Raw genomic sequence first — 27239 nt, 5'->3', positions numbered from 1 at the left:
AAAAAAAGGTGAAAAATAACGTGATCTAATGTGAAAATCTCCTAATAACATATCAAATTGAACAAAAAAGGACATTCACCATTATTAAATATTCCTTTTGACATATTGTATTATCAACACATAAATATCTATGCATTTCTTTGTGTCGAAACTAAAGCTCTTGCAATTACACATTTAATTCTATTACCTTATAATATTCCCATATAGCCTACATACTGTGTCATTTATAGCTTATATCCTTGAATTTAAAACAAATAAATATTTAATAAATAATGTTGATATAAATCCTTTTTTTTTCATTATTTGTTCTTATCAAATATCAGAGCTTGAAAAAACATTAGAGTTCAGTGACCACTGGCGTGTGACAGTGTCTGTCTGACGTGTTGCTTTGCTGTAGTGTCCTGTGAGCACAAGATGGCAGCAAAGAGGCCATGTGGGCAGTGTCTCCTCGACAGGAAAGATCAGCTTATTCTAATGTCCTAACCTTGTTAAGTAGAGAGAGAATAACATACAACTGATACAGTACTGGCATCCCGGGAGGGAATGGGCCCCTCTCCTGTCTTTGATTCCCTAAACAACACTGTTACTGGTTTTCTGCCTCTCGTGGTCAGAGACAGGAGCATCAGCACACCACTGCGTTTCTGAATGAGGGCCTCGATCCAGTGAAATAGGCTTTCGTGTAAACTTTTACTACAGTACCATGATGTCTGCGTCCGGCAGATACTTCCAGGATGGAGAGACGTGTTGGAGGCGGCGTGATTTGGCAGAGTGAGGGGGAGGGGCTTACAGCGCGGTCTCCTTCAGGTCGTTGAGGTTGGGCATCCTGGTGCGGGAGGCTCGGGTAAAGGTGGGCCCGTTCTGCCCCGGTTTGATGCCCAGCTGTTCGGGGGTGAACTGAGCGCCCTCAGCCCGCTGCAAGGCGGACACGTGCCAGCTGGACTCGATCTGTCCGGGGAGAGGATAGCTGGGCTTGCGGCTCTTGGCCTGGGCGGAGCCGCTCACCCCCGAGTGGCCCCTGCTCTCGGTGTGGCCCCGACCGTCGGGGTAGCCCGCTTTGGAGGAGGGCTGAGGGGGGTTAGGGAGCGGGGCTTGGAAGCGGAGGTCTTGAGGAGGAGGAGGAGGAGGAGGCTGTCCTTGATTTGAGGAGGAGGGGGAGAGGTGAAGGAGCCTGCGGAGGGACTTGAGTGGTTGACTCTGTTAGGAGAGAAAGAGATACAGTGGATGAATGAGTTAGTGTGTTAGTCCATCATCCCTGTCTGTGTTCTTTCATAGTTAAGACGTAAAACCTAAAAGTAAAAGAAGAAGGAATAGTGTACATAATAAACAAGTGTTTCTACAAGGCCAATTCTCTCCTTTAATTTCCATTTGGGGACTATAAGGAGCTGTAATGGACTTAGACAGACCTTCACATCCTACCCTACTTCTTTATTATCATAACTTATTCTTATTTCATTCTATCTAAGTTTACTCTAATGAATCAGTCTGGTAAAAACTTATTCGGTTGAAAATGTGTTCTTTAAATTAAAAAAATCTGTTAACATGCAGTACAAAACTATAAAAACCAAGACAAAAAGGTCCCAGAATGTCTAACATGACATGATTTACAGATCATTTATGTATTAATGACTCATACTGAGGGTCTGTTTCTGTCAGAAAACAACATTGTATTATGATGAGGTCATTTTGGTGTCACCAGTAAGTAACATCAGGCTACGTACCTGAGAGTGCGAGTCCACTGGTTTTTCTGGTTGCCAGTCATTCAATCTCTCCCTCTCTCTCCCTCTTTCTCTCTCTCTCTCCCTCTCCCTCTCTCTTTCTCTCTCCCGCTCTCGCTCTCTCTCTCTGTCCCGGTCTCGGTCCCGGCTCTGTTCCCGCTCCCGGTCTCTGTCTCGGGATCGCTCCCGGTTTTTCCGCCGGCTGCCGTGGTGAGAGGACGACTTGGAGCTCCTCTGCAGGGACAGGTGTTCTTGTCCATTACCAGGAACCTGACATTTGAGAAACAAACACACACTTTGTGTAAATGTTACTCTCTCTGAGACGAGGTTACCACTCAGGTCTTCATCACACAACACGTCTCACTTAAATCACGACGAGGTTCTTCATGCACCTCTGGCAGCACCAGACCAAACACAAGGAGGATGGGATGGTGATTAGTGACTACTTCATACAGAAAGAATGCAGCTCTCAGAAATTTTTCGTGTCTGAGTGTGTTTTCACAATATAATATACATTTGGGCTGCAGCTGGGATGATTCTTTTCATTGTCCTTTGTTTATTCGTAAATTCATCGTTTAATATATAAAACATTAGAAAAGGTCAAATTAAAAGGTCTTCAAATTTCTTGTTTTGTCCAATCAACAGTTAAAGAAAAGATTAAATTACATAATATAAAACAACAAAAAATGCAAATAATCATATATTATTATACTATATACAATATATTTGGCTATTTTGCTTGATAATTGACTTAAAGAAATATTAAATTATCAATAAGTTGGATGAGAAGAACAGTTTCTTTTGCCTTTGGACAGAGCCAGGCTTGCTGTTTCCCCCTGTTTCCAGTCTGTGTGTTAAGCTAAGTTAAGCTAACCTCCTGTCTGGTGCTTCATGTTTCATTGACAGATTAGTGTATCGACCTTCTCATCTAACTCTCGGCAGGGAAAGCAAAAAAGCACACATCTCAAAATGTCCAACTATTGCCTCATGCAGCGCAGTGCAGCTTCCACCAATGTGTTTAGTATGAGTTTGGATACATGAGTGTTGAATATGGTGACATGATCCTCATATGATGTTTTATATGAAAAGGATGAGTCTTGTCTCAAAATGCAACGTGATTACAAAGTGACTGCATTTGACAAACGTTTTAGCAAAGACATGATGGATGCACAAAAACCGTGCAGCATTAAGACTTAGGGGAAATGCATTTGAAACACTTTGAAATTGAAATATTTCAAATTCAATCAATCATGAGTCGCTTGAGAAGATTTCAAAGTGAGTGATTCTGGTGACGGCGGTGCGAGTTAACATGCAGCCGTAGTGTTGAGGTTAGATTACTGGTGAGGCAGGGTAGGGTGCGGTAGGCTGGTGTTGTGCCATGGGCGAGGCGACTACAGGGAGGACTTTGACGGCTGAGTTGTGCTTTAAGCTATTCTTAGAGCTAAAGAGCGGGAAAAGGCTTTTCTTGATGCTGGGGTTCCTCCCGTCCTCCATGTCCGTCTGTGGGGCAGAAGACGCACAGCCACAACTCTCAACACAAATCTCTTAAACAGCAACAGAAATACAAATGCAGCACCTAAACCATCAGAAGGAAATACCACTTAGCAGTAGATACAAAGCAAAGAATCAATAATAGCATAAATATTTGATTAAAATAAACAGAAAATAAAGGATGGAAGGTCAGAGCAGCACTTTTAAGATAATTCTGTTTTATTGTTGTGGTTATGTTGGCCATCATATCTATCTGTTGCAATAACATTGTACTACCCAAAGTTATTGACATTGGTACATCACTAGATGATCAGACAGGTTGTAAACATTTTGCCAGGTTATCTTAACCACATTGTTTGGAGGTAAAACTAAAAGTGTGTCCAACATGTTGGTAATAGTCAAAAATGTGTTTCCATAATTGTTTTACTGCACGTTTTCAGTTTGCACATAAAAAAAAGAGCAGAAACACTGAAAATAAAAAAAGGCAAAATATTGCAAAAATGGAAAGTTGGTGTATCGATAAAAAGAAAAGGCAACCAAACTCAGAGAAAAAACAGACTTAACGAATCAGTCATGAGGTACATGAAACAAAAAACATCAGATCTGTGTGGACCAATGGGGAGACTGTATCCTTATTAACTAATAGATAATAGATGAATGCAACATTTCCACTGTTTTGTGTTTGAGTGGCATTCTTTAATTGACATCCTCTCGTTGCATCATCTTCCTCTCCAGTGGTTTAACGGGAATTGAAAATGAACCCCGTCAACTCTTCATCTTAAACTCCTAATATTCCCATAACAATAGTGTAGACAAACATGCATTCATTTGCGTTTTCTTTTGAGAATTGTTTTAGAACATTTTGTTAAACTTTTCGCCTCATTTGGAAAGAAAATGTACTTGTGTAGGTGAACAACTTTGTAGAGTGCAGCAGGTCAATGTTAGGGGTTGTAGGAGGCTGGTCTGTAAACTGTGATAAATGCTTATAGTTTGGGTAATATTTTTACAGATCATCTTTGTTGTCTTTGTTGATAACTTTGAATAATTATGGCCTTTTATAATCGGTCTGATTGTCTGACTTCTTGTGCTTCTTGGCCCGTTACCAGATTTTAGCAGTTCACTCTACAAGTCTAATGTTATTATTACCAATAAAACTGAAAAAAAATGGAACTATAAAAATAACAAATCCTTTAACACCCTTGGTGGTTAATATCAACGTTCCTTCACACTGTAATTCCCTTTTAAGCACAAATAAACACTAAACCTTTACATAATAATTTTTCTACTGATCAGCGTTTACTACACACTAAAATTAACTTAATAAATAAAGGAAACATTGAACCAAGGGCGATATCTCTATGTGTGCTGGATGAAAGGACTTAAATGGTCTTACTATTTGTGTCTTCTTCTTTTTCTTTTTGATGGCTCTGAAGAAGCCTTGTTTCTCCTTCTCTTTGGCGGGCTCTGGAGGATTCATGACCATTGCTTCTGCGGCGGCCCTATGTGGCAAATGTGGAGAAATTGTTCACACTGTATGACTCATGTTTATAATTACAAGCTCAGGATTAAACGGTGACTTCTTTCCAGTATGTCTCATGTGCTACGGCACAACCTGAATATATTGAAGTAATAGAAAAATATACAGACACTTAATACCAGTAATTCTTCACTCTTAGAACAGTAAATTAAAAAATATTTCAACCATCATTAGATGTCTACCTCTGAGGTCAAAGCACGTTGTATTACTGAAGCTCAGCTCCTTTTTCACAACTATAAATATTGCCACAACCTTGAATGTACATGTACTATGTTGTGGTCACAGTCACATGACATGCCAGTTAAAAAAAATAAAAATCATCACCAGTCAAAAGCCGTCTGGCGTTTGGAGTGGTTGACCATGGCAACAGGGTCTCCAGGTACAACGGGTACGACCGGCCCTCGACCCTGGCCGCCAACGTCATGGAAAGAGGAGGAGTTGTCTGGTCTGGGGGAGGGGACTGAGGAGACACGAGGAGGAGAGAAATGTATTCAAATGTGTGTATCTCTGCAGATTTTTACTGCCTTGGATGTTCGAAATCTTTGATGTTTGATGAGTTCTGGGAGTTATTCCACATGTTTTTTTTGCCAAAATCCACCATGTCTGCCTTGTTTATTAGAGCCCAAGTTTATATGTCCGACTCTGTCAGTTATGGATTTTTTCCCTGTATAATAGTTGTTTTTTTATTCCTAAAATGTGTTGATCAGTCAGAAACCCCAAACTTTTGTATCAAACTGAATGTGACTTCATGTCATTTGACAAGTCATCCATAAAGGAAAAGAATACCACTAAATAGGAAGAATAAGCCTTTGAAGTGGGCTTTCCTTTAAACGTTTCCTTTTGGTCCATTTAGCTACTGTGATGTCTATATCAACTAAACTAAACTAAACTAAACTAAACTAAACTAATAAATGATTTCCTTTTCCTGATACCACAACACACACAGTTTGTCTCTCTGTGATTCCCGTCCCTTACCTCGGTAGAAGCTGCCTACTCTCCGAGGCATGGACTCAGTGAAGATCATCCGGTTCTCCTTGGAGGAACCTGCATCCTCCACATGAGGGTCGTGATACATGCCCACCTAAGAGACGCATACGTCATGCGGACACACAAACGCACAAGTACACACATGGAAACAGGACCATACAAAGTTGCTCAGCATCTTGATATTTGTGATGAATAATCTCATTTAATCTCATGTTATCTTTTCATCGCTAGCTATCGCATGCACAAGACAATCGGTGACAATCTTAAAGCTTCTCAGTGAGGTTACATTTATACCAGCGACAACGTGCGGTGAAGCTGTTGAGCTGAGTAGAAACAGAAAAAGCTATGGAAACAAGCGGTCAGAAGAGCTACTGTCTGTGCTGGGTGGACTGGCTGGAGGAAGGGAGGAGTCATGGGGTCGGACCTCGTTTTTAGAGCGCTGTGTATGAAAAGCAGCAGTGTTGTCCCTCGTAGAGTCTTTGATGGGGGCACAAGGGTGGCTCATGTCTTTAGGGGGCTGCTCGCTCTGTAGGGAAGATGGACAGGCGCAGGTCAAAGCAGACTGGAAAAGCAGCATGAAGCAGAGGCAATGACAACGTGAGACAGTGACAGTCCCTGCACACACACGCACACACGCACACACACACACACACACACACACACACACACACACACACACACACACACACACACACACGCATCAACTTGTGACATACACACACATTTTCAATAAAGGAAAGATTCACCCGTAGACACTAAAGCATCAAAAAATACTATTTTTCCTCCTGCTTCTTAAATTTCCAACATCATTCTCAATAAATCCTAGTAAACGCCTTAATTTGTGGCGTTCAGTTGATGGTTTTATTTCAGATGCAGTGCTTCAGTGATGGTGGAGCAACAACAGGTTTTCCAATACTTCCTTAAAACTCTTATGACAGCATTGCATTATGGTCTCTTGAGCCTGCTGCACTGCTTGTCATTGTAATTAGGATAAAATGTCAGGTTACAGTGAAATACCTAATAATGCATACACTGTCATCTGCATATTTTTTGCCTCTTGGATCATCTTGTTTCATTACTTTTGACTTATTCATTAACTGATCAGTTGTATTTCTGTAGTTTTCCTTTTTAACTTTGTGTCCTCTTGGAATATTTTGTGTTATTATTGTATTGGTTTGTCTTTCATATGTCATGTGTCTCTCTGCTTTTTTGTTGTGCGACTTAACTAAATAATGAAATTAAGATAAATAATCATTTAAATTTATCTTAGCTACAAAATTGTAGCAAGTGCTCTTTGTAGTTGTCTTTTATCACCCACTTATGGTGATACTACCAACAATCACACTGAAAGTTCAACCAACCACGGAAGTTGCTGTTACCATGGAGACGGTAAAAAAGAAAGAAAAAAAAAAGTATTTGTAGCCATGGTTTTTGAAATACTAAAGTCTATATATCCCACCAGTCCAAGGATTTTTTTTTACTTATTTCAAACCTATAATTTGGATGAAATAGACAAAAGGAAATAGAAAAAGGTATTTAGTCTAAAACCATCATAATTGACACTTGATGTCCTTAAAATGTGACTTCAGAGCTTTCAGTGTCAGACATCACCTGCTTTTTTAAGCTTAAACAAAAGGCAAAAAGGATCCTGAACTATATGTATACGAAACCGGCTGCTTTCCATTAAGCTGGTAGTTCTGGTAGAACATTTTATGTCTACATTTGTCTTTTTGTAGAGAACATACATCATTGTTCTTCCAGTATTATTTAAGGGTGAATGTTTCCTTTATCTCCCACCACACTAACAGGACTGTCTGCCACTAACCCTCGTCATGTCGTCCGTGCAGTCCTCTCTGGAGGAGCTCACTGAGTGTCCGTGTCCAGTGAGGGTGGTCCGGTGCTGCAGTTGTGGGGAGAGGAGCTGCAGACTGCTGGCGCGCGTCGGTATCGCCTGACCCGGTGGAGGCAAGCCCGCCATCCCACCCTCAATCCCGTGTGGCCGGTGGCGCTCTCTCCTCACGTACATGGAGTGGCGCTGAGGCCGTTGCTGTGAGGAGAATGGGGAGGTGTAGCCCAGGCCGTAATGATAAGACTCATGTGGGGAAGGCAGAGTGTGAGTGGAGGGCATCCCTGCTCCTCCTGGGTCTAAGAGCTCCGGAGCACCGGCCTCCTCTGCAGCAGAGCGGAAAGATAAAAGTCATTAGAGCTTCAAGTCACGATTATTTTCCGCATTGATTATTTTGTTTTTTGGTTGATCAAGTGTTCAAATTATAAAATGTGTGAAAAATGCCCATGACCTCTATGACACCTCCATAGGTGTCATAGAGGTCTTTGTTCAACCAGTATTTAGTATTTAATAGACATAAAAAGAAAAAAAAACTGAAACATTTGAGAAACTACAACCAGCAAATGTCTGACATTTTGTCTGATGAATTTACTGTAATGATTAATCAATTCTCAAAATTGTTGATTAACCTGCTCATAATTCCAGTAATACATCTAAAAGTTGTCATTTATTTCAGGTCAGCCATTACAATAATTCCAAGATAACAGGTACAGATGATATACTGGGAACTGGTCATAAGGCTTTTTTTAAATGTATGACTTATGTAGATCATGAAGTTGTTGTATCCCGAAGATGCTTTGTTGAGACTTGTTAAAGTACAGAAAACTCTTATCTTGTGGTATGGTTCCCACATGCCTGTCTTTATACTCCTGAACTGTGGCTGGTGAAACTAGACCTGGTGACCATTTGAAGAGGTCTGAATAAAGGACTCTAAAACCAATGACTCACAGTATCTTACTTTTCTTTAGGGATTATGAATGTCAAAGGTAATATATTAATAATTTGGGTGTGGAGATCTACCGTTTGATGAATATAAATACTTTTAAAGACCTTGAATAATAATATTGACTTGAAAAAGGCTGATAGAAGCCTGAAGTCAAAACCAAATTTCCATTCTTAATTCAGGACAATAAAGTTGACTCTTGAATACATATTGGGCTCTCACACCTACCTGGTGCCAGAGGTTTATGTCTGGATTTGTGTCTGGATGAGGAGTCCAGCGTGCTGCTCTCCATGCGGACATTGCCGCTGCTACGAGAGGCAGGACTGTGCCCCGATCGGTCACTGTGCCGAGCTGAGGGGCTGCCAGGCGGGACCTGGGGGACTGAGGGGGCGTTGAGGTCTAAACAGCTGGCGGGGAAGAAGCGGGCCCCGGGGCCCACCCCTGCTGTTGTGTTGGAGTTGGGGTCGTCTGGGTGGAGTCGACCGTCGCTGAGGTTCCCCACGGATTTGGCATCGCTCAGCGCACTGTGGCTCTTGGACAGGCTGAGGTAAGAGGCTGAGCTCTTAGAAGAGGAGGACATGGATCCATGGGCGGAGTCCGCCATGCTGTGGGTGTGTCGGCCATGTTGCTTCTCTGCTCCAGACTGCAGAGTGTTGGTCTTGCCCTCCAGGAAGGTGTGGCGGCCAGCCTGCTGCTGCAGCTGTTGCTGCTGCTGATGCTGCAGCTGCTGATGCTGCTGCAACTGCTGCTGCTGCTGCAGCTGTTGCTGCTGTTGTTGTAGCTGCTGCTGCTGCAGCTGCTGCTGCTGTTGTTGTAGCTGCTGCTGCTGCAGCTGCTGCTGCTGTTGCTGCTGAGAGCGAGAAGAGCTGGGTTTGCTGTGGCCGTACTTGGCCCCGTGTCCCTGGTCCGGCAGCTTTGGGGAAGGTCCCAAGTTGAAATCAAACTCTGTCTTGCCTTTGGCTTCTTTGGGGCTGAGGAGGTGTGGCAGGTTGTTGTTAGCCAGGTCTTTGTTGGATGAGACAGAACGATTGAGGGTCTGGGACATGTACTGGGCCTTAGGGTGGAGCGTAGGACTTAAGCTTGAAGGTGCCGGTTTGTTGCCGTTGAGGAAAGTCTTGCCGAGGTGATGGAGGTCGCCGTGGCGAGGGAGGCTGGAACATTCCTTGCTGTTGGAGCGACGGCTCGTGCTCTTAATGTGACTCCTGGAGGGGCAGAGAGAGGGAGAGGTAACACTTCATCCAAACGTCTTAAACTTTCTGAACGTTGCACAAACCAGCACGTTACACAACATTCTCACCTCACCTCTTACTCCAACAATCCTACTACTGCTTGGAAAAACAAATGCTTAAATTTGAATTATTTTTTTTAAGGGACATCTTCTCTCAGGAAAAAAATGCTTGTATCAAGAAGCGAGGACTGCAGCCATTAGAGCAAATTACTGTGATATATTCACTTAAATAAAAAAAATCTGGTTCATAATTAAAATTCTCAAGTCAGAACAAAAGCTGTGAGGTTCTTTGAATCAAGAGCCACATAAGAGTCAAATTAAGTCTTTTTTCACTCACTGTGGCTTTCACTTGCTTTTAAGCTGTTCCTCTCAGAGCTAAAGATCTCTAGGGATGCCCTGAATGAGGGTTGGCTCACACGACACCTATATAACATATACTGTACCATGACATGATAAAGAATTTGCTTTACCCTCAATATCATCCAGCCCTAGTCCCAGTATGAAGTGGAATTTAAAAATGATTGTGTGAAGACTGCATTTAGAAGCTGTGACAGAGAGTAAAAATAAAGGAGGCGGACCTCGTTGGGACTGTGTTCTCTCCATGATGGTGTGTTTTCCTCTTGGAGGAGCGCGGCGGGTTGGGAGACGCAGGAGGAGGCCTCTCTCTCTCTGCCTGCCTCAGAGGCTGGAAGGCCGGATGGTTCAAACTCTGCTCCGTCAGATAACGCTCAGTCGGGTTTAGCAGCAACAGGTTCTGATGGGAAAACGTGTATCAATACCAATGATAATCATAGAAAACGGTTAAGAGGAGCAGAAGAGGATGGATTAAGGATGGATGACACAACAGGTCCATGTACATTTAATAAAGATACATTTAGAGTTTTAGATGTTTTACCTTCATCAGATCCAACATCAAACCACTCAAGATGCCTTGGTACCTTCTCTCCAAAGTCTGAGGGTGAGTGACTGAGGGAAACTGACACACGCACACAAGAACACACGCACGGACACACACACACACACACACACACACACACATCAAATTTGTATCAAAACTGAACTTTTCCGTGCATTTGAAATTACTATTATGATCTCCAACATACAATAGATGTTCCTGCCAGTAAAAACCATCTCTCAGTTCAAATCACACAGAAATCTATCACTGGATCACACTAAACAAACTACCAAATCACACACACATACACACACACACACACACACACACACACACACACACACACACACACACACACACACACACACACACACACACACACACACACACACACACACAAAAAAGCATCAACACACACACACACACACACACACACACACACATAAAAGTCTTGTTCGGCCTTCTGGGACATTTTCTCTTGCTGCTAAACTAAACACCAACCACCTATCTCATGAGTCATAGCAATCCACTCAGTCATGGTGCTGGGAACACTGCCACGAGAGAGAGAGAGAGAGAGAGAGAGAGAGAGAGAGAGAGAGAGAGAGAGAGAGGAGACAGAGCTGGAGAGAGAAGGAAAGGAGGTAAAAACAGGGAGGAGGAGGCGGAGGAGGAGGAGGAGAAGGAGAAGGAGGAGAAACGTTTCCTACCCTGATTCCATGAAAGCGAGGGTTGTTGTAAAAGAGTTTCATCTGCTCTGCAGGAAGCGGCCCCAAAACCTTCTGGATGGTGAAGAGCTGGAGGTAAATAAAATGATGCCGTCAAGGTTAATAGTGTGACAGTAGACTTCATTCGTTCACCAACAAGACTCTTGCAGTATGTCAGTTTTTTGTTTTTTTTTACTGTATATATATATTGAAGTTGGTAACAGCTGCTGACAAAACAATCCCTGATTTAGTGCAAACATTTAGAGATGTTCGCAAGGTCAAAAATGAACTTTCAGCCTCAACTTTTAAACCAATACGGACAAGTGCTTAAAGGACTTTTCAAAATCTATGGTGCATTTCCATGGCAACATTGGAAAAATCTACCTGCTGATGAAAATCATGTAAAACGATCAAACATCGACTGAATAGACATTGAAGTGGGTTTTTTTGTCCAATATACGGATATCGCTTTTGTCATGTCATTCATTTATCTTTCATTTGGATTGTGAATTGATAAACGCAAGTCCAATATTCACCATCGTTTTAGTACTGCTTTTTTTCCTTTATTCATTTTCTGTCGAAACAGCTAACGAACTAATGGACCTCTCGTTTCCTAACCAACCTGATCTATCTCACTCTCCCCTGGAAACAACGGCTGTCCATCACTCAGCTCCCCGAGGATACACCCCACCGACCACATGTCCACCGCCTTTCCATAGGGAGCCCTGAGATGGAGAGAGAGAGAGAGAGAGAGGAGGATTATGAGAGTGATGGTGATGAGGGTGCTGTTAATGGTGGTGGTGGTGGGGCGGTAAAACAAAAGGATGGCCATCTTCTCATAATAAAGGAGATGGTCATTTCTGAGGTAACGGAGCTGAGGAGTCTGGTGAGAAATGGCGAGAGATCTGGCAGCAGAGAAGCAGAGGAGCGGTGGTGTTGGAGGGAGAGAGTATTTGAGTGGGCGGCATTCAAACGCTGTCTCAATAAATGTTCCAGGGCATTTACTAAATCAGGCTACAGCAGTGAGGCTAGATGACGTTCAGCTGTCTCCAAGCTAGAATGGACATTCAGTGCAGCAAAAAGCCTCAAAAACAAGACAAGAAACAGAAATTGGGTCTCGGGGTATACGGTGTGGTTTGTGAACGGTGATTTGTGTCATAATGTTGGAGCAGGTGAATCATCGGCTCTATCTATGGAAAAGAGTGACACCTGTTTCCACTGTGATATGATGAAAAAACGGATATTATACATTTTGTGCACAAATACAGACAAAAATAATATAGCTCTTATATAATAATAATAAATTAAAATAAAAAAATAAGAAAATGCAATATTATAGAGTTTACAAGATCTGTGTTTTTTTGTTAAGTTTTTTTAACATTTACTTAATTTCTATAAATTGAACCTTGAGAAAATTCCCTACTTAAATAAACAATTAAACACTGGATTATTTAAAAAGAAAAGAAGCTGAAAACAGAGATGTTGTTTTATGTCATGAAAGCTGTTGGTTTGGAGACACCAGATTTTACAAGACAGGGGCAATATGTTAGATATGACTTGTTGTTCCCAGAACTGTTATATATATATATATATGTAGCATATTTTAGTGTGTCAACAACGTACACAGTCTCATACTGGAGATGCACTAATCTCCAATCAATGTTTTACAATGAGGAATGAATGGAAATAGATAGATTCATTAATTAATTAATTATTCCTCAATTAGCTACAGACAATCAAGCAACGCCCCACATTGTAACAGCTAGCTGGCAAAAACTAGCAGAAGGTGTTAACAAGTTGTAAAGTGAGTACATTGCTTGAGGCTAATATCTGCTGGTTGAATTTAATATGATAAAGAAATATAAAATGTACCCACTACAGTAATGTAACTAAAACTTACATGAAAGCAGGTCGTCCTTCGGCTCAGTGCAGCAGCGTTGGCAGTAGTGTGGGCTGCACATGTGATGGGAGAATGCACTGAGCATGCAGAGGGCTGAAACTTCACTGAATTCTTATTTAATGCCACGCTGGAAAATCATCTGTATGTGTGATGGGAGAGTGCTGTGCAAAAAGTAGGATTTTTACATTGAAATTGTGCAAAACAATCTAATTCCTGAGCCTAATTTGTTGGAAATTAACCACAAATTTTCCGGCCCTTTGCAACTCCTATTTTAGACACAATTGCCAAAAAAATTCAGCTAGACACATTTGGGATTTTAGGTGTCAGTTTGTAATGATGATAATGGATGATGAATGCTTTACTTTAGTTTATTTGGTATCATTATAAAACTCAGTATCTTTTCTATCAGTTTCATTCAGTCATGGCAGTTTTTAGTGCAACAGCAATACCTGGCCTCATGTTACCTTACATTAATGATTCTAATTACCTCTTCACAGTGGGTTCGACAGATTTTTTTATTTGAGAAAATTAGAGCACTGGCATTTGATTGGTCGACTGACAACCTAAACTGAGGTATTGGGAACAGTAGAGAAAGTGATGGATCAGTGTGTCCCAATCTGATACAAAAACTGGAGCCCAACTGAATGAGGTCAGTGTCTCGTTCTCCTTGTTTCTCGGGTAGTGTCTACACACGCACACACATACACAGATACACACACACACACACACACACACACACACACACACACACACACACACACACACACACACACACACACACACACACACACACACACACACACACACACACACACACACACACACACACTCACCCCAGCAGCAGCTCAGGCGAGCGGTACCACCTTGTAGCCACATACTCAGTGTAATTGGCATCTGTTCCCTCAGACAGGTTACGAGCAAAACCTGAGCCAGAGGAACATGGAAATGAACAAGTCATGTAGATACTGGTACTGTATTTGAGACATCCTGTTCTCTGTGATAAATACAAATAGCTTATCAGTAAGAAGAAAATGCAATCAACAGTCAAATCGTTTGGACAGCTACAGTAACAACATGGCCATCATCCCATGTGACCAGCCTCTAATTAGTTATGTCACTGCAGGAGGGCTGAGGCCGTGCTTTAGATAAATGGTGCACAGATAATTCGTTTTAAGCATGAAAAACCACAATAAACAGAATGTCAGCTCCAACAGTGAATATCAAGCAAATCTCAGCCCAGCTGACTCAGTAGGATGCATTAGAGAGAATTATGCAAAGCTAACTGAACGTGTGATTTTGCAAACAAATGTGTAATATACCTGGGAGACAGTAAAATATAAATACTATGCTGTATCAATATAATTTGTCAGTACATTACAGGGGACACAGGTGCCCAACATTAACCTGACTTTCTTGACATATACCTTTGGCAGATGAATTGTGCTAACTGGGTTTTATAGACCTGGTTGGCTGCTTCCCAGTGGCAGAATTGATCCTCACAAATCACATGGTGACAAATTAATGGTGGGATTTTTTTTTCCACAGAGAACCGAGCCCAATAAACTAAACTGGCTAAACTGAAATCACAGATTTAAGTGCAAAATTACAGATAATTTGACAGCATTAGGACATATGTGCACATACAGCAGCCTGTTTAATAAACCAGTTAAAGCTGATTCAGTCTGGTAAACATATACCTTGACTTTACAAGCAATTTCCTTTAATTGACAAGGCAACTTGCAAGTATGTTTTTTACTGCCCTGCACATGTAAATCCCAACAACTCAATGTGACAAATACAGCTGCTGTAAAGAACGGAAGGATGAGAACAACGACTCACCAAAGTCACAAAGTTTGAGGACATCCTCGGAGCTGATGAGGAGGTTCTCCGGCTTGATGTCTGAAAGACAGACGACACTCAACACCACACTGATATTTCTGCAGCAGAAACATAAATATAGAAGTAAATATAAGATCCTCACCTCTGTGTACTATTTCATTGGTGTGACACCAGTTGATGGCTTTGATGAGCTGGTAGATGTAGCTGCGGACTTTATCGGGCGGTGCGCCGTTGGGCGATTCCTCTAAAAGCTCCAGCATGTTCTGAAAAACCACAAGACAAAGCTAGGACACGTGGCTGCAGCTATGACTGTTTATATCATTGATTATATAAGAAAGTGCTTTCAAATATGAATATTCTTCCAGATAATTCTTACAGTGGGGGATTTCTCTGCTCTTTCTTGCTTTCCTTTTTAAACCCTGACCAGGAGAGCGTGAGGGGACACCGTACTAAAGTGACTGGAGTGCGGCATGAAAATAAACCTGTCATGAAGTAAACACTTGGCTGGATTCCCTGGCAACACAGTGGGGAATACCATTATTCACCAACAGCATAGTTCATATGTTGCCATGGTGATGCTTTTTTTTTTTATGCTTAACTGAGCAGTCTCAGCATCCTGAAACATGGAGCCTGGATACAGAGAGTGGAGAGAAGAATTCAAGTGTGCATGTAGCCTGAAATAATGATGACAAGCTGACCCTCTCGACATATTCGAAGACGAGGTAGAGTTTCCCCCTCCTGCGGAAAGCCTCCTTCAGCTCCACGATGTTGTCCTGCTTCAGTGTCCGAAGCATCTTCAGCTCCCGAAGCGTCGTCTCCTTGACCTCCTCATTTTCTGTGCGGAAATGAAAGAGACAGAGATGATACCGCTGCTCCTCTTTCTCTCCCTCCTCCTCGTCTCCCTCACTCACTCACCTTCGCTGTCTTTGAACTTCTTGATGGCCACCAGCTCATTGGTTTCCTGTGAAGATATGAAGACTTGCGTTACGTTGAGAAGAAATAAAACAATTTATTGGGTCAACAAAGTGTCTTTCTGAGATAGATGGCCAGATAGAAAGATGCATTAAAAATGTTAATCAGACCTAATGGATAGAAAGTATTTGTAGAACGAAAGGTGAAAAACACAAATAAGAGAAACTGTGCAGATATTTAAATGAATTTCCTGCATATGTGCCCAAGTTGCCAGCAGTGGCAACACAAGAGCCGTGCTGTGTGCTCTCCTTTCAATTATTTTACCACAGGGCATTCACACACACACACACACACACAAAAAAAAAATCCTTGCCATAGTTAATATGCATCATAGGTCTTCTTCAGCTTCTTGCAGGTTTCTTGGTTGACCTTGCTGAATTTAACAAGCTGGCATTGATGCAGCTTAAGAGATTTGCCGCGTCTTTGTTTCAAAGGCTGTGCTACAGCTTTAGACATCAAGTATATAGTGTATTAAACTGGGAAACAATACAAGGGTGTAGGTTTTTGTTGCAGCATTTCACAGGTCAAGAACATCAGATATTTGTTTGCAAACAGGATACTCATAGAATGATAACACATGTCTTCATATACTCTTTGTCAGGATTGCCGCTGCTTACATCCGTGCTGGGGGTTGGGGAATTGGGCAAAATACAGTGAACACAGCCAGAAGGAAATCATGCTTTTAACACTTTTTTTTCTCAGTAGAATATAATAATATATAGAATATATAAATCCAAATGGACTGTGTTTAAAACCAGTGAGAAGCTGCAGTACAAATAGAAATATCCTCAAATTTAAAGCAACTGAAGGGTCAACGTTTTGATGCCATGCACATAAACAGACGAGTTTTGCGAAGAATCTGGGGAGCAAGGAACTTCTGATTTAAGGTAAGTCCCCTCTGTATTTATGGAGCTTATTTTTATGAATAGTACAAAAGTTTGCGAGGCTATACATAATCCTAGACCAATGGCTTTGGATGGAGAATGCATCACACACATTGCACTGCAGGCATGTAACAGCGTGAGCTTTTTCACAACACATCTGATGTCTGGCCTATTTTCATGACCAACAGTCTAAACCTGAGTGGGGTCTTTGAATGAACCTATTATATGTTTAAGCATGTGTTTTTTTGTTTTGTATTTGTTTTATTTTGAAAGGCTAACTCCTCCTGACGTTTCACATCCTGCCCTTGTGTGTTTCCTGCCTCACTGATTAGTTTCACCTGTCCCTCATTTCTTGTAAGCCCTGAACTCACCAGACCTCTGCCCATCTGTTCCCACTTCCTCCATTAGTCAGTCACTATATATATATATACCGGTCCATTTCCTTTTTTGCTTTGTCTCTGTTGCATCGTTTGTATGGAGCTTTGCTCCCTGTTTCCTTCCTGCCTTCTGGACTTCATGCCTGTAACCTACTTCCTGCTGTGTCCTCATCTGTATCTGCATTTGAATTATCTTGCTACCTGCACTTCAAACCTTGACATGTTACTAGCTAATGTTACAAGCTGGTGTTTGAACTACAGCTGTCAAAGTTCATGTGCAAATGTACTTATGTTTGTTTATTTTATTTTCAAGCAAGGTGTGCTCATTTTTCAAATCTGGGAAATATTTGCCGAAATCGATTAAATGGAGAACCTGTCTGGTTAATCTAAACGTTGGATGCTGATGCTGGAGTGGGTGACAACAGCGGTCCAGAAAGAATTACACCCTCTGTCTCAGTCCTCTGTATGTTCCTCTATTGTCCTTTTGTTTACGGAGGGTCAGACAACAGAGTCGGCCTCTGTGTCAACGAGGCCATGCTGTGAGGAGCTGCACGCCGCTGCCAGCGCCTGACTCACACAAGCCAATTGTTTAACTGCATACAGATGTTCACACAAGAGATGAATGTTATGAAACATGGATTTATAGCCAGAAATTTACAATTAATCCTGAGAGTAAAGTTAGTTTCCAGTGAAAGGAAATCGACTGAATAGCAAACGGGGAGATTGGCTGTGTTTACCAAGCAAAATAAAAAAAACACTCTTGACAGCACATGTCACATTTCAAGCCCTGTGGTGGCAGCAGCTTGTGATGTGCTGATGATGCTTTTGCTTATGTTTGACATCTCTGCCCTCCATTGATTTACCTTTTTGAGCCACTGTTAAGTCAGCACACCTAAAAATAGCCCCTGGCTTGCTAATTTTCTGCTGATGACATGAGCAGCCCCTGATTGTCACAACAGAGTAAAGCTTGAACATCAGCCATTTATGTGTTACTGTGTGCCATCGTGTGATTAATACAGAAAAACTGGCTACCATATACTCAATAGACAAAGCGCTTTAAAATTGGCATTTTTTTTATTTGTTCTTTAACTCATGTTCCTGTGTTTTACTTATCTCAGTCCATCCCTCAAAACCCATTTTGTTTTCTTTTGGCCCTTTATCTTTTTTTCTTTTCTTTAGTCTTTGTTTTTCCATGTGTAGGCCTTTAACATGTATTTTGGGGGAAAATAATGAAAATTGAAAATAAATGCCTGGTCTGGTACTCTCAAACTGACAAGTGATTCAACTTACAGTACAACCAGATCATGAAACCTCTTTCTGCATTTTTTGTTGCAAACATGGTACGGCAAGGTTCTTGGTACTTAAATAACCGGTAAAGTACCGGTACTTAAATAACCGGTAAAGGACCATGTCAAGTAAACTTTAGTTAACTTTGTTAAATTCAAGAAAACACAATGAAGTCCCAATACTGGCATCTATTAACTAATAAGTCAACAATGGGTGGCCGATGTATGCAGAGTCTACATGCATTTAACAACACAAGTATTCAAGAACTTGAAATAGTTTCTTAATTTGGCAAAGGATTAATATCTTAAAGCGGATTGATATTGTGAAATATAATGACCACACTACTGACTTTATGCTAATCAAGGCTGTATTCAGAATAAAACTGCTTTAAACTGTGACAAAAACCTTATTCAAAACAGAATCATCCATCCATTATCTTTAACTGCTTATCCTGGTCAGGTTGGCGAGGGGGCTGGGGCCGATCTCAGCTCTGGACAGGCAACCATTCAAACTCACATCCACACCTACGGGCAATTTAGAGTCATCAATTAACCTGAGCTGCATGTTTGTGGACTGTCGGAGGAAGCCGGAGAACCCGGAGAGAACCCACGCTGACACGGGGAGAACATGCACACTCCACACAGAAGGCTGTCTAGCCCGGGAATCGAACCTGGGCTCATCTTGCTATGATGCAACAGTGGTTTTTTTTTTTCCCGATATATATGGGATTCAAAATGAACTAGAGCCCAGGTAGATGTTCTCAAATTACTAAAAAACACCAAAAGTATCTCAAGATTTTAACTTAAAACTTTGAAAGAAAATAAGCAAAGACCTGTGTTTTTTACCTGACAAACTGCTCAAACAATTACTGAACTATCAAAGCGTCAGTGAAGATCAACCCCCAGTAATTAAATAACATCACCTAAGCTCTACAATACAGCACAGAGATAATGTACAGGCACCGGTAAACGCTGGCTAGCGTGTAGGTTGAGCTATTGTCACTCCCAACACAAAAATTCAAGATAACACATAAGCCTCCACATACACACACCCACATACGCTAATACAACACTTCCATAAAGTGGCAGAACATAGCACAAACGCCAGCACACGTTGGTGTGGCTAATTAAATGTTCCATCAAACACGTACTGCACTGTAAAGTATACATAATTAATACAGGCACACACATTCATAATGCATTTCTTTTCTTGGTAGTACGGTGAGTCTCTTCTGAGTCACCTGGTTGGGTTTCAGCCCGCTGCCTCTGATTCCCTCACACGGGTCTGCTGTCGACTCCTAACAGGGTGACCCATTTACCATCAGCATAGTCTCCGTATTCAGTACCTTCCTCTGCACCTCCTCCTCTCCATCACACACACACACACACACACACACACACACACACACACACACACACACACACACACACACACACACACACACACACACACACACACACACACACACACATACACTCTCTCTGCCACCCTTTTTCTCTTTTGCCCTGCTTCCAGCTGCGAAAAGTAAAAATAACTGCTCTCTTGCAGCAAAGCTAAAAAGCTTTTATTGCCATGGTCTGAGTCTCCGGCTCTACATGTGAAAATGAATCCCCTACGACTGTTATATAAGTGGGAAACATGTCACCTCTTAGTAACTTAGTGCAACAGAAAGGAACCAAACTTTGACAGCTTGCATCTAAAGAAATTCGCCGGGAACCAAATTCACGGTCCAATAAAATCAAAAGGAGATTGAGACGGAAAAATGATGAATTCCTGTTATTGGCTTTGGCTCAAGCATGAAAACTTATTGAGGTTCAGCCACATTATTCACACGGCTAGCCATTTCTTTAATCTTTCTCCCTGATTCTTTGCTTTCATTTTCCATGCGGTATTGAGCAATATGACACATCTTCTGGAGCTTTCATGACACAGAAAAGAAGTCATAATCAATAACTAGAAGCTTCTGTGTCTACTTCTCTCGTTCATCCAAAATAACCTACGATAGCTGTTGCATACAAAAAACAATCAGGAAGCCAAGACATCTTTACTTTGCATATTTGTTCCTTTCTAAACTAGTGCTGATACAGAGAACATTTGTCTGACAAATGCAGCTTTTTACTTCAAACAAAGTCCTTAATCCGTGCACACACACACACACACACTGAGACAGACTCTGGAAGACGATTGGAAATGTGACAACAAATTTCAAATAAATTCCCAGTCGCTTGCATTTTAACGTGTCTCATAGTGCAAAATGTTCTTTTACAGTTTATCTTTTATCTGCCTTTGCCCGAGTTGCAACTTCCAATCTAACCATCATGTTCTGCTAACCATGTCATGTTGTCCGTGTCCCCAGAGCGAAAGCGTTTGCATATTTAGGGTTTCACTCAATGTATATTATTTATGGATCATTTGAAATTTTAATGAAGCAAAGCATGGAGAAAAACTTGGTCAATTGTAGAGGCTAAAATGAGAGAAACATGCACAAATGGCATAAGGGACCAGAGGGCAAACACAGAGCACTCCCAGTACTCCATAATGAATCAGCCCAGTTTAGTTTCATGTCCCCTTCATCAGTCATATAATGCAGTGTTTGTAATAAAGCACATCTTAGAACTTGATTGTACACATTATTCATTTTCAATAATACAATGATGACCAAAGATGAAATCACATTCACTCTTTCTTGCCGTTGATTCCTCTCTGAGAAACACATTAGGATATCAGCGGCGTTAAACATTTTTAAAAATGCCTTTCTTCTCACTCGTTGACTCTGCTGCGACTGTCACTCCTCCCACAGTAGTCCTCTCTCGCTCTCCGTGTGGAGTGAGGTGTTTTTCACAAATATATTCTGTTCATAAATGTGCTGACAGAAGGAATGATGCAAAATTAGACCAGAAACATCTACTTCTATGCAGTCAAAGCAGAACATGGTGCAAATGAACCTGGACTACAGATCTTTTTTAGATTCATGCAGCTCAATGCGGCTCAGTTTGATTCAGTGAAGAGGAGTGAAAGTATTTCCACACGTGAGAAATCTATTTGAGGTAAAATGTAAAAAGAAGTGAAGTGTCGGTCTATTTGTAGAATAAGAATAAGTTCACTTTTATAGATTCAGGTTGATTTTTACTCAAGTCTCTCTGAACATTGATCTCTAACTATTCAGCCACCACGATCCACGTGAGCTGACATCTGAGTAGATAACAATGTTGATACACAATCTGTGTGGCCTTCAATTATCATTATGAGCTCAGAGCAATAAGCTTAATGAGCAGCAGTGAGTGGTGCAGGGTGATGTGGGGATGCTGTTTTGCCTCTCTGGCTGCATTCAAGCCGGCCAACTTTAATGCTGGAGTTGGTTGTATTTAGCGTGAGAGCAATCCCTGCAGACAATACTCAGGGTCCGGAGTCCTTCAAATTACATGTAATATATGTATCTATATCTAGATATATATATCTTAAAAATACACCAGAACTCAACTAGACTGGTTCTTTTTGTTAAGATACAAATTCAAAGATACTCTATAAAAAAAACTAAATGATGTAAGTACAATGCAGGGGTTAACATATCATTTCTAGTTTTTGTTTTACTTAAATTTATATAGAAAACACAATAACAAAGTTTGATTTGTTATTTACTTGATTGATTTAAATTTTGTAACTAAACCTAAGCCCTTAGTAGCAACTAACGAATGATACAAATCAATTTACCTCTATGAGGCAGCGTGTCCGAAACAACCTTCCTGAATGAACAGATCTTTTTTTTTTGCTTTCTTAGAACAAAATAAACTAATATAAAATAATAATTATAAATGTTGCTCAATGTGACAGTATTGACCTACTAACTTCCAAAGCTGATGTCTGTTATAACAAACTAGTGCCTCTGGCTTGATGAGATGAGAATAATGGTTGTTATGCTGATGGTTATTGTTTTGTTTCAGCAATATTCAATGTGGAAATGGCTGTTTTGTGTAAAGAGCACCTAATTATCTTTAACCACAATTTTCAAGTCTTAAATGAATGTTTGAGTCTTCTCTTTTTACATTCAGAAAGACAGTTGCAAAAGTATACGGTCTTAAAATGGTGCATTTTTGGCATGGTTCTTGAATATCTACTGATCTGATATCTATTTACAATACATAATGTGTGATGATCTCACATTTTTATATATGGGATTACTTTCACAATAGTTATTGAGGTGTGTAAGGCTAAAAAGCCACTGATTTATTGCCCTTTTTACTTATCAATGTCACTCATATGTATGTGCTGTATGTGTATGTGTATGTGATGTGGCATTAGCTCACCATCGTAGGTGGATTTGGTGGTAAAAACATGGGTTTCAAACGAGAAAGTTCCTAAACGGAATATTTCTAACCCCAGATTTCATATGTACGATGTGTCATACAGTAATGTAATGTCATGTCGTTGATGTGTAACTTGTTCAGTAACTGCTTCTTTCATTCAGATTAAACTTAACATGAATTTATTAATGAGGCCTTGAATGTAGGATTTAACAATAGTTGCAGTAATCTTCCATTACCCCAGTCTGATCCAGCCAGGACATCAGTTTGGTGTTTCATTCATAACAATGTTGATGGATTTTAATATGTTTTTAGCTTCTGAGATTGTTTCTAGGTGTATTCACTCAGATACTTTGTGTAGCTTTCTAAACTGTTTGTGTCAAACAAGACTGACAACATTCCTGAGACTTTGTCAAAATGCCTCCACGACTGAATTACATTGTATGTAATAATCTGAATGAAACAAGGAATAGAAAACCAGACACTTAAGAAATCTAACTGATGTGTACATTCATTCTGCTGGTTCCAGTGGGTATACTCTACTGGTGGAGCGGTGGCCTAGTTTGATTACCAGCCATGACAGCTTCTGGCTGCCTGGTACTTTCACCTTGCTGTGTGTGTGTGTGTGTGTGTGTGTGTGTGTGTGTGTGTGTGTGTGTGTGTGTGTGTGTGTGTGTGTGTGTGTGTGTGTGTGTGTGTGTGTGTGTGTGTGTGTGTTTCATGATGGCAGAATGTGGTCCTGGAGACACCTATTATAATGGGAACAACCACTGAAGGGCTTCTGAGTACTTTGCTATGTGTTTTCTTGTCTGTCTGTGGAGGGTTTGTCACAACTGTACAAGACGCAGTCACAAGACTTTACAGGTGGGTTCCATAGACTGTGCAAAATATAAACGTAGTCTCTCTGACATCATCCATAGTTTTCTGAAAAGTTTTGGGGAAGCTCAAATTGGTTGCCACCAAAAGAAAAAAAATGTGTGAAAGCTTTTTTTGGATTCAACACCATAGATGGAAAAGGTGTCGCTAAAGTTACAAGCCTGTTTGCTAACTTTTTAAAATGCAGGAACATTAGAATGTGGCAGTACCACAAAAATAAACCCAGTACGACAATGATTTGCAGGATAAGGCAACATGGTTGCATTCATCATCATTTGAGTGAATTATGTGTCACACTTGCATTCATTTAAACCTGATTTATGTAAATGTGACTAGTGTAGCTTTGTGGCTAATATTAACTAATGTTAGATACAGTATCTGTGGTACTGACTGAGCCTGTTTGATGGCTGACTCTAATTTGTTTGAATTCATCATTATTATTAACAATTGTCACTTGTTTTCACAGGTTTTTAAAGGTTGATGTAAAAGTTAAGCTAATAAAATAGCACATAAGAGCTATTTAGGTAATTAACAGACTTTTTTCTTTTAGCTTTTTCCAAAGTTAAGTTTGAAAATAACCAGCTTCAGCATTTAAAACTCTGCAGGTTGAAAACGTTGCCTTTGCTTGAAAAACAGCAAGAAGAGGAAGATACCACAGCATTTTTGTGTTTCCAAGCGTGTATTTGAAGTAGTAGAAGAAGATAACTGGGATATTAGATATTGATTCACATTTCTTCATCATCGTCTGATTTCAATTCTCAAAATGCTTGGACTTCAAATCACAATGATGCCAACCATAAATATTTTTGAGCAAAAAGGAGAAATGCTGTCTTACCTTGTGCCTGCACTTAAGCACCACTCCATACGCTCCTGGACAGAAAAATAGAGAGAAACACACAAAAAGATCAATAATGTTTCGACACCTTAATTACTGTTTTGGTGTTGTAAACCTCACACAAACATGTTCATAAAAAACAAGTGCAGTAGGTGAGAACCACCAGAAAATACCGTTAATATGTGAGGCGGAGGCTTACGTTCTCTCCCACACACTCACACACACTCACACACACTTTGACACACGCACACACACACACACACACACACACACACACACACACACACACACACACACACACACACACACACACACACACACACACACACACACACACACACACGTGTGTCCCTTTAGCTTTCTGCCTTTGCTAAGCACACCATGTTCTCTGTTGATCATCCATATTTCAGATGTCAGGTCATTGAGGCCTATGTTTTTTAAGAATGTCAGCCAGACTTGAAGTTAATTATTTAATTTACAACCTGCTTTGGTTGCCACACAAATCACACGATCCTGTTCCAGTTTAAATGTTAAATTCAAGCAGAGAACAAGGCGAGAACAAAAAAAATAGTGAATAAAAACATGAATAAAACTCACAGCAATAACATAAATATAAAGTACTGTTAAATTATCCAGGAGACTGCATTGTTTGTTTGTTGAGCACATAAAAAAACAAGAAAAGTGGTGCTGCTGTGGCTTTAAATGTCTCACCACTTAATTGCAGTTCTCAATAGTCTAACTCTTTGATTTATGTATCTTGACAAGCATCGATGTAGATCACAGTTAGTGAGAATTATCAACAGAACAATAAACACTTGGTTACTCTGTCTTCTCACATCAGAGTGAAACCCGGGATACATGTCAGTCCAACTCACTGCAGTGAGCTAGGAATGACGCTGCTGCCTGAAAGAAATCATTCATGGTCTCTTTTGATGTGTGAAGAGTTTGTGTGTGGTGTGCAGCTAGACTTAAAATATTATCCTCATTTATTTAATTTTCTGACCAGCAATCGATGCTGTCACTGGAGAAAGAGTTGATTCTTCTGAATACACACAAGGACGCGCACACTGATGCATACAATCAAGGCTTATGTTCATGATCAACCTTGGCGTTATAGATATTTTCGGAAAAATAAAGTAATAGTAAAAGTTTCCCTGTGAGAGGAATGCATTTCTGGTTAGGAAATATCCAATCCCTTATTATATGTTAAAATTGTCCATGGCTTAAAAGTAAGTAAATATACCTATAGAGTCTGATAAAATACTAGTATAAGCCCAATAAAAAACAAATGTGTATCTTCAAATGTTGTTATTTTCAGATCCAACAAGTCCTCAAAACAAAACGATCAATGATATGGTTTGTCATATTAAAACAACCCATAAACTGCCCCCTCTACTGGGCAGAAATTTTTGGTTTTGGTTAAAGAATAGTCGTTGTCAGGATTAAAATAAAACAGAATTTGCTGTTTGACTGAAATGTGAACTTAACACGAATGTGATATTAACGTTTTGTGATACAACCATCAAGCTGGAGCTCTTGCCTACAAGGTTTGCAGCGCTATACCATCGTCAAGCTACATTCACCTGTGATCCTGACGGACAAGAGTCATTATTCACACGGCCACTAGAGGTCTCCGTGTTTTTTGTCTTTTACATTAAATTCTCAAACAAACTGGTATTCAAATAATGTCAGACTCTCAAATAGCCAGGGCTGGAACAACCTGTACTCTGATCACACGGTAAATTCACCACATTGTACATTTCCACAGCACTAATTCCATCAGTACTAGTCTGTAGTCTCATTTAGCAACTTGTTAGCAAGCGCCTTTTGTTTTTAAACCAAAAACCCAATCAAGAAAACATTGACATTTACAGGTTTTTGACTAATTTCTTTAGCACTCTTTAACAGATTGACAATTGTGGACACAGCACTGTAGAGATACATCTGGCTATGATACACTACATTGATGGTAACTTAACCTTGCTGGAAAAAGAAACATCAAACTGGAAACAACTTGAAATAATTAGAGAAATTATTGCACTGATGAAATTAGCGCTGTGGGAACGTACACTATCAAGACAATCGGTAACAATGAGGATTGCATCAACAACAAATGAATCAGGCAACTGGGAGGATTCTTAACAAAATCTGAGATATCTAAGATTTAAAACAGGGAAATATGCGAGAAAAACCCGTTTCAGATAAAAGCCTGGTTCTCTCAGCAGTCGAGGTAAATAAAGGCCCTGGAAACTATTTGAGAATATATGGTAAACAAATGACTAATGCTGTCATTTTCTTCACGGGGACAGTCTCGAAGGATTACATGCTTCTCTATGAGAAACGTCTGCAAGCTCCGAGGCTCGCAAACCCTTTTAGATACCCTCTGTATTGTGTTAAAACATAAAACAAGACCGGACAACTGTGATGCGCAGGTTTCAGCTGTGCTATGCAAACTGCACCACAGGCTGCTTTAACACCCAGAATCCATTGAAAACACACAATGGTAATGACCTCATCTGATCACCAGGATCAGAGTTGTAGGCCTCACGTTCTACCAACATGCAATAAAGCCCTGAAAAAAACCACCCACCTTCTCCCACAATGCCAAGGACTTCAAACTTA

General features: G+C 40.6%; 1 protein-coding gene across 1 annotated transcript; it reads right to left on the bottom strand.

The window, feature by feature from the left end:
- Window positions 1-732: 732 nt before the first annotated feature.
- On the bottom strand, window positions 733-27239 carry cdkl5 (cyclin-dependent kinase-like 5). Its single transcript, XM_054618629.1, has 21 exons — window positions 27208-27239; window positions 24618-24652; window positions 16001-16046; window positions 15784-15920; window positions 15228-15348; window positions 15086-15145; window positions 14080-14170; window positions 11969-12071; window positions 11350-11436; window positions 10643-10723; window positions 10326-10501; window positions 9358-9721; window positions 8748-9234; window positions 7556-7902; window positions 6155-6256; window positions 5719-5824; window positions 5068-5203; window positions 4600-4705; window positions 3054-3215; window positions 1719-1985; window positions 733-1194 (listed from the first exon to the last, which is right to left on the bottom strand). The coding sequence occupies exons 4-21, from the start codon at window positions 15877-15879 to the stop codon at window positions 784-786; spliced, it is 3303 nt and encodes a 1100-aa protein (XP_054474604.1). The 5' UTR covers window positions 15880-15920; window positions 16001-16046; window positions 24618-24652; window positions 27208-27239; the 3' UTR covers window positions 733-783.

Source organism: Anoplopoma fimbria, chromosome 2 (genome assembly GCF_027596085.1).
Source record: "Anoplopoma fimbria isolate UVic2021 breed Golden Eagle Sablefish chromosome 2, Afim_UVic_2022, whole genome shotgun sequence".
NCBI lineage: Eukaryota > Metazoa > Chordata > Actinopteri > Perciformes > Anoplopomatidae > Anoplopoma > Anoplopoma fimbria.
The sequence above is the reverse complement of the archived record's forward strand: the minus strand, read 5'-3'. Positions and strand labels throughout refer to the sequence as shown.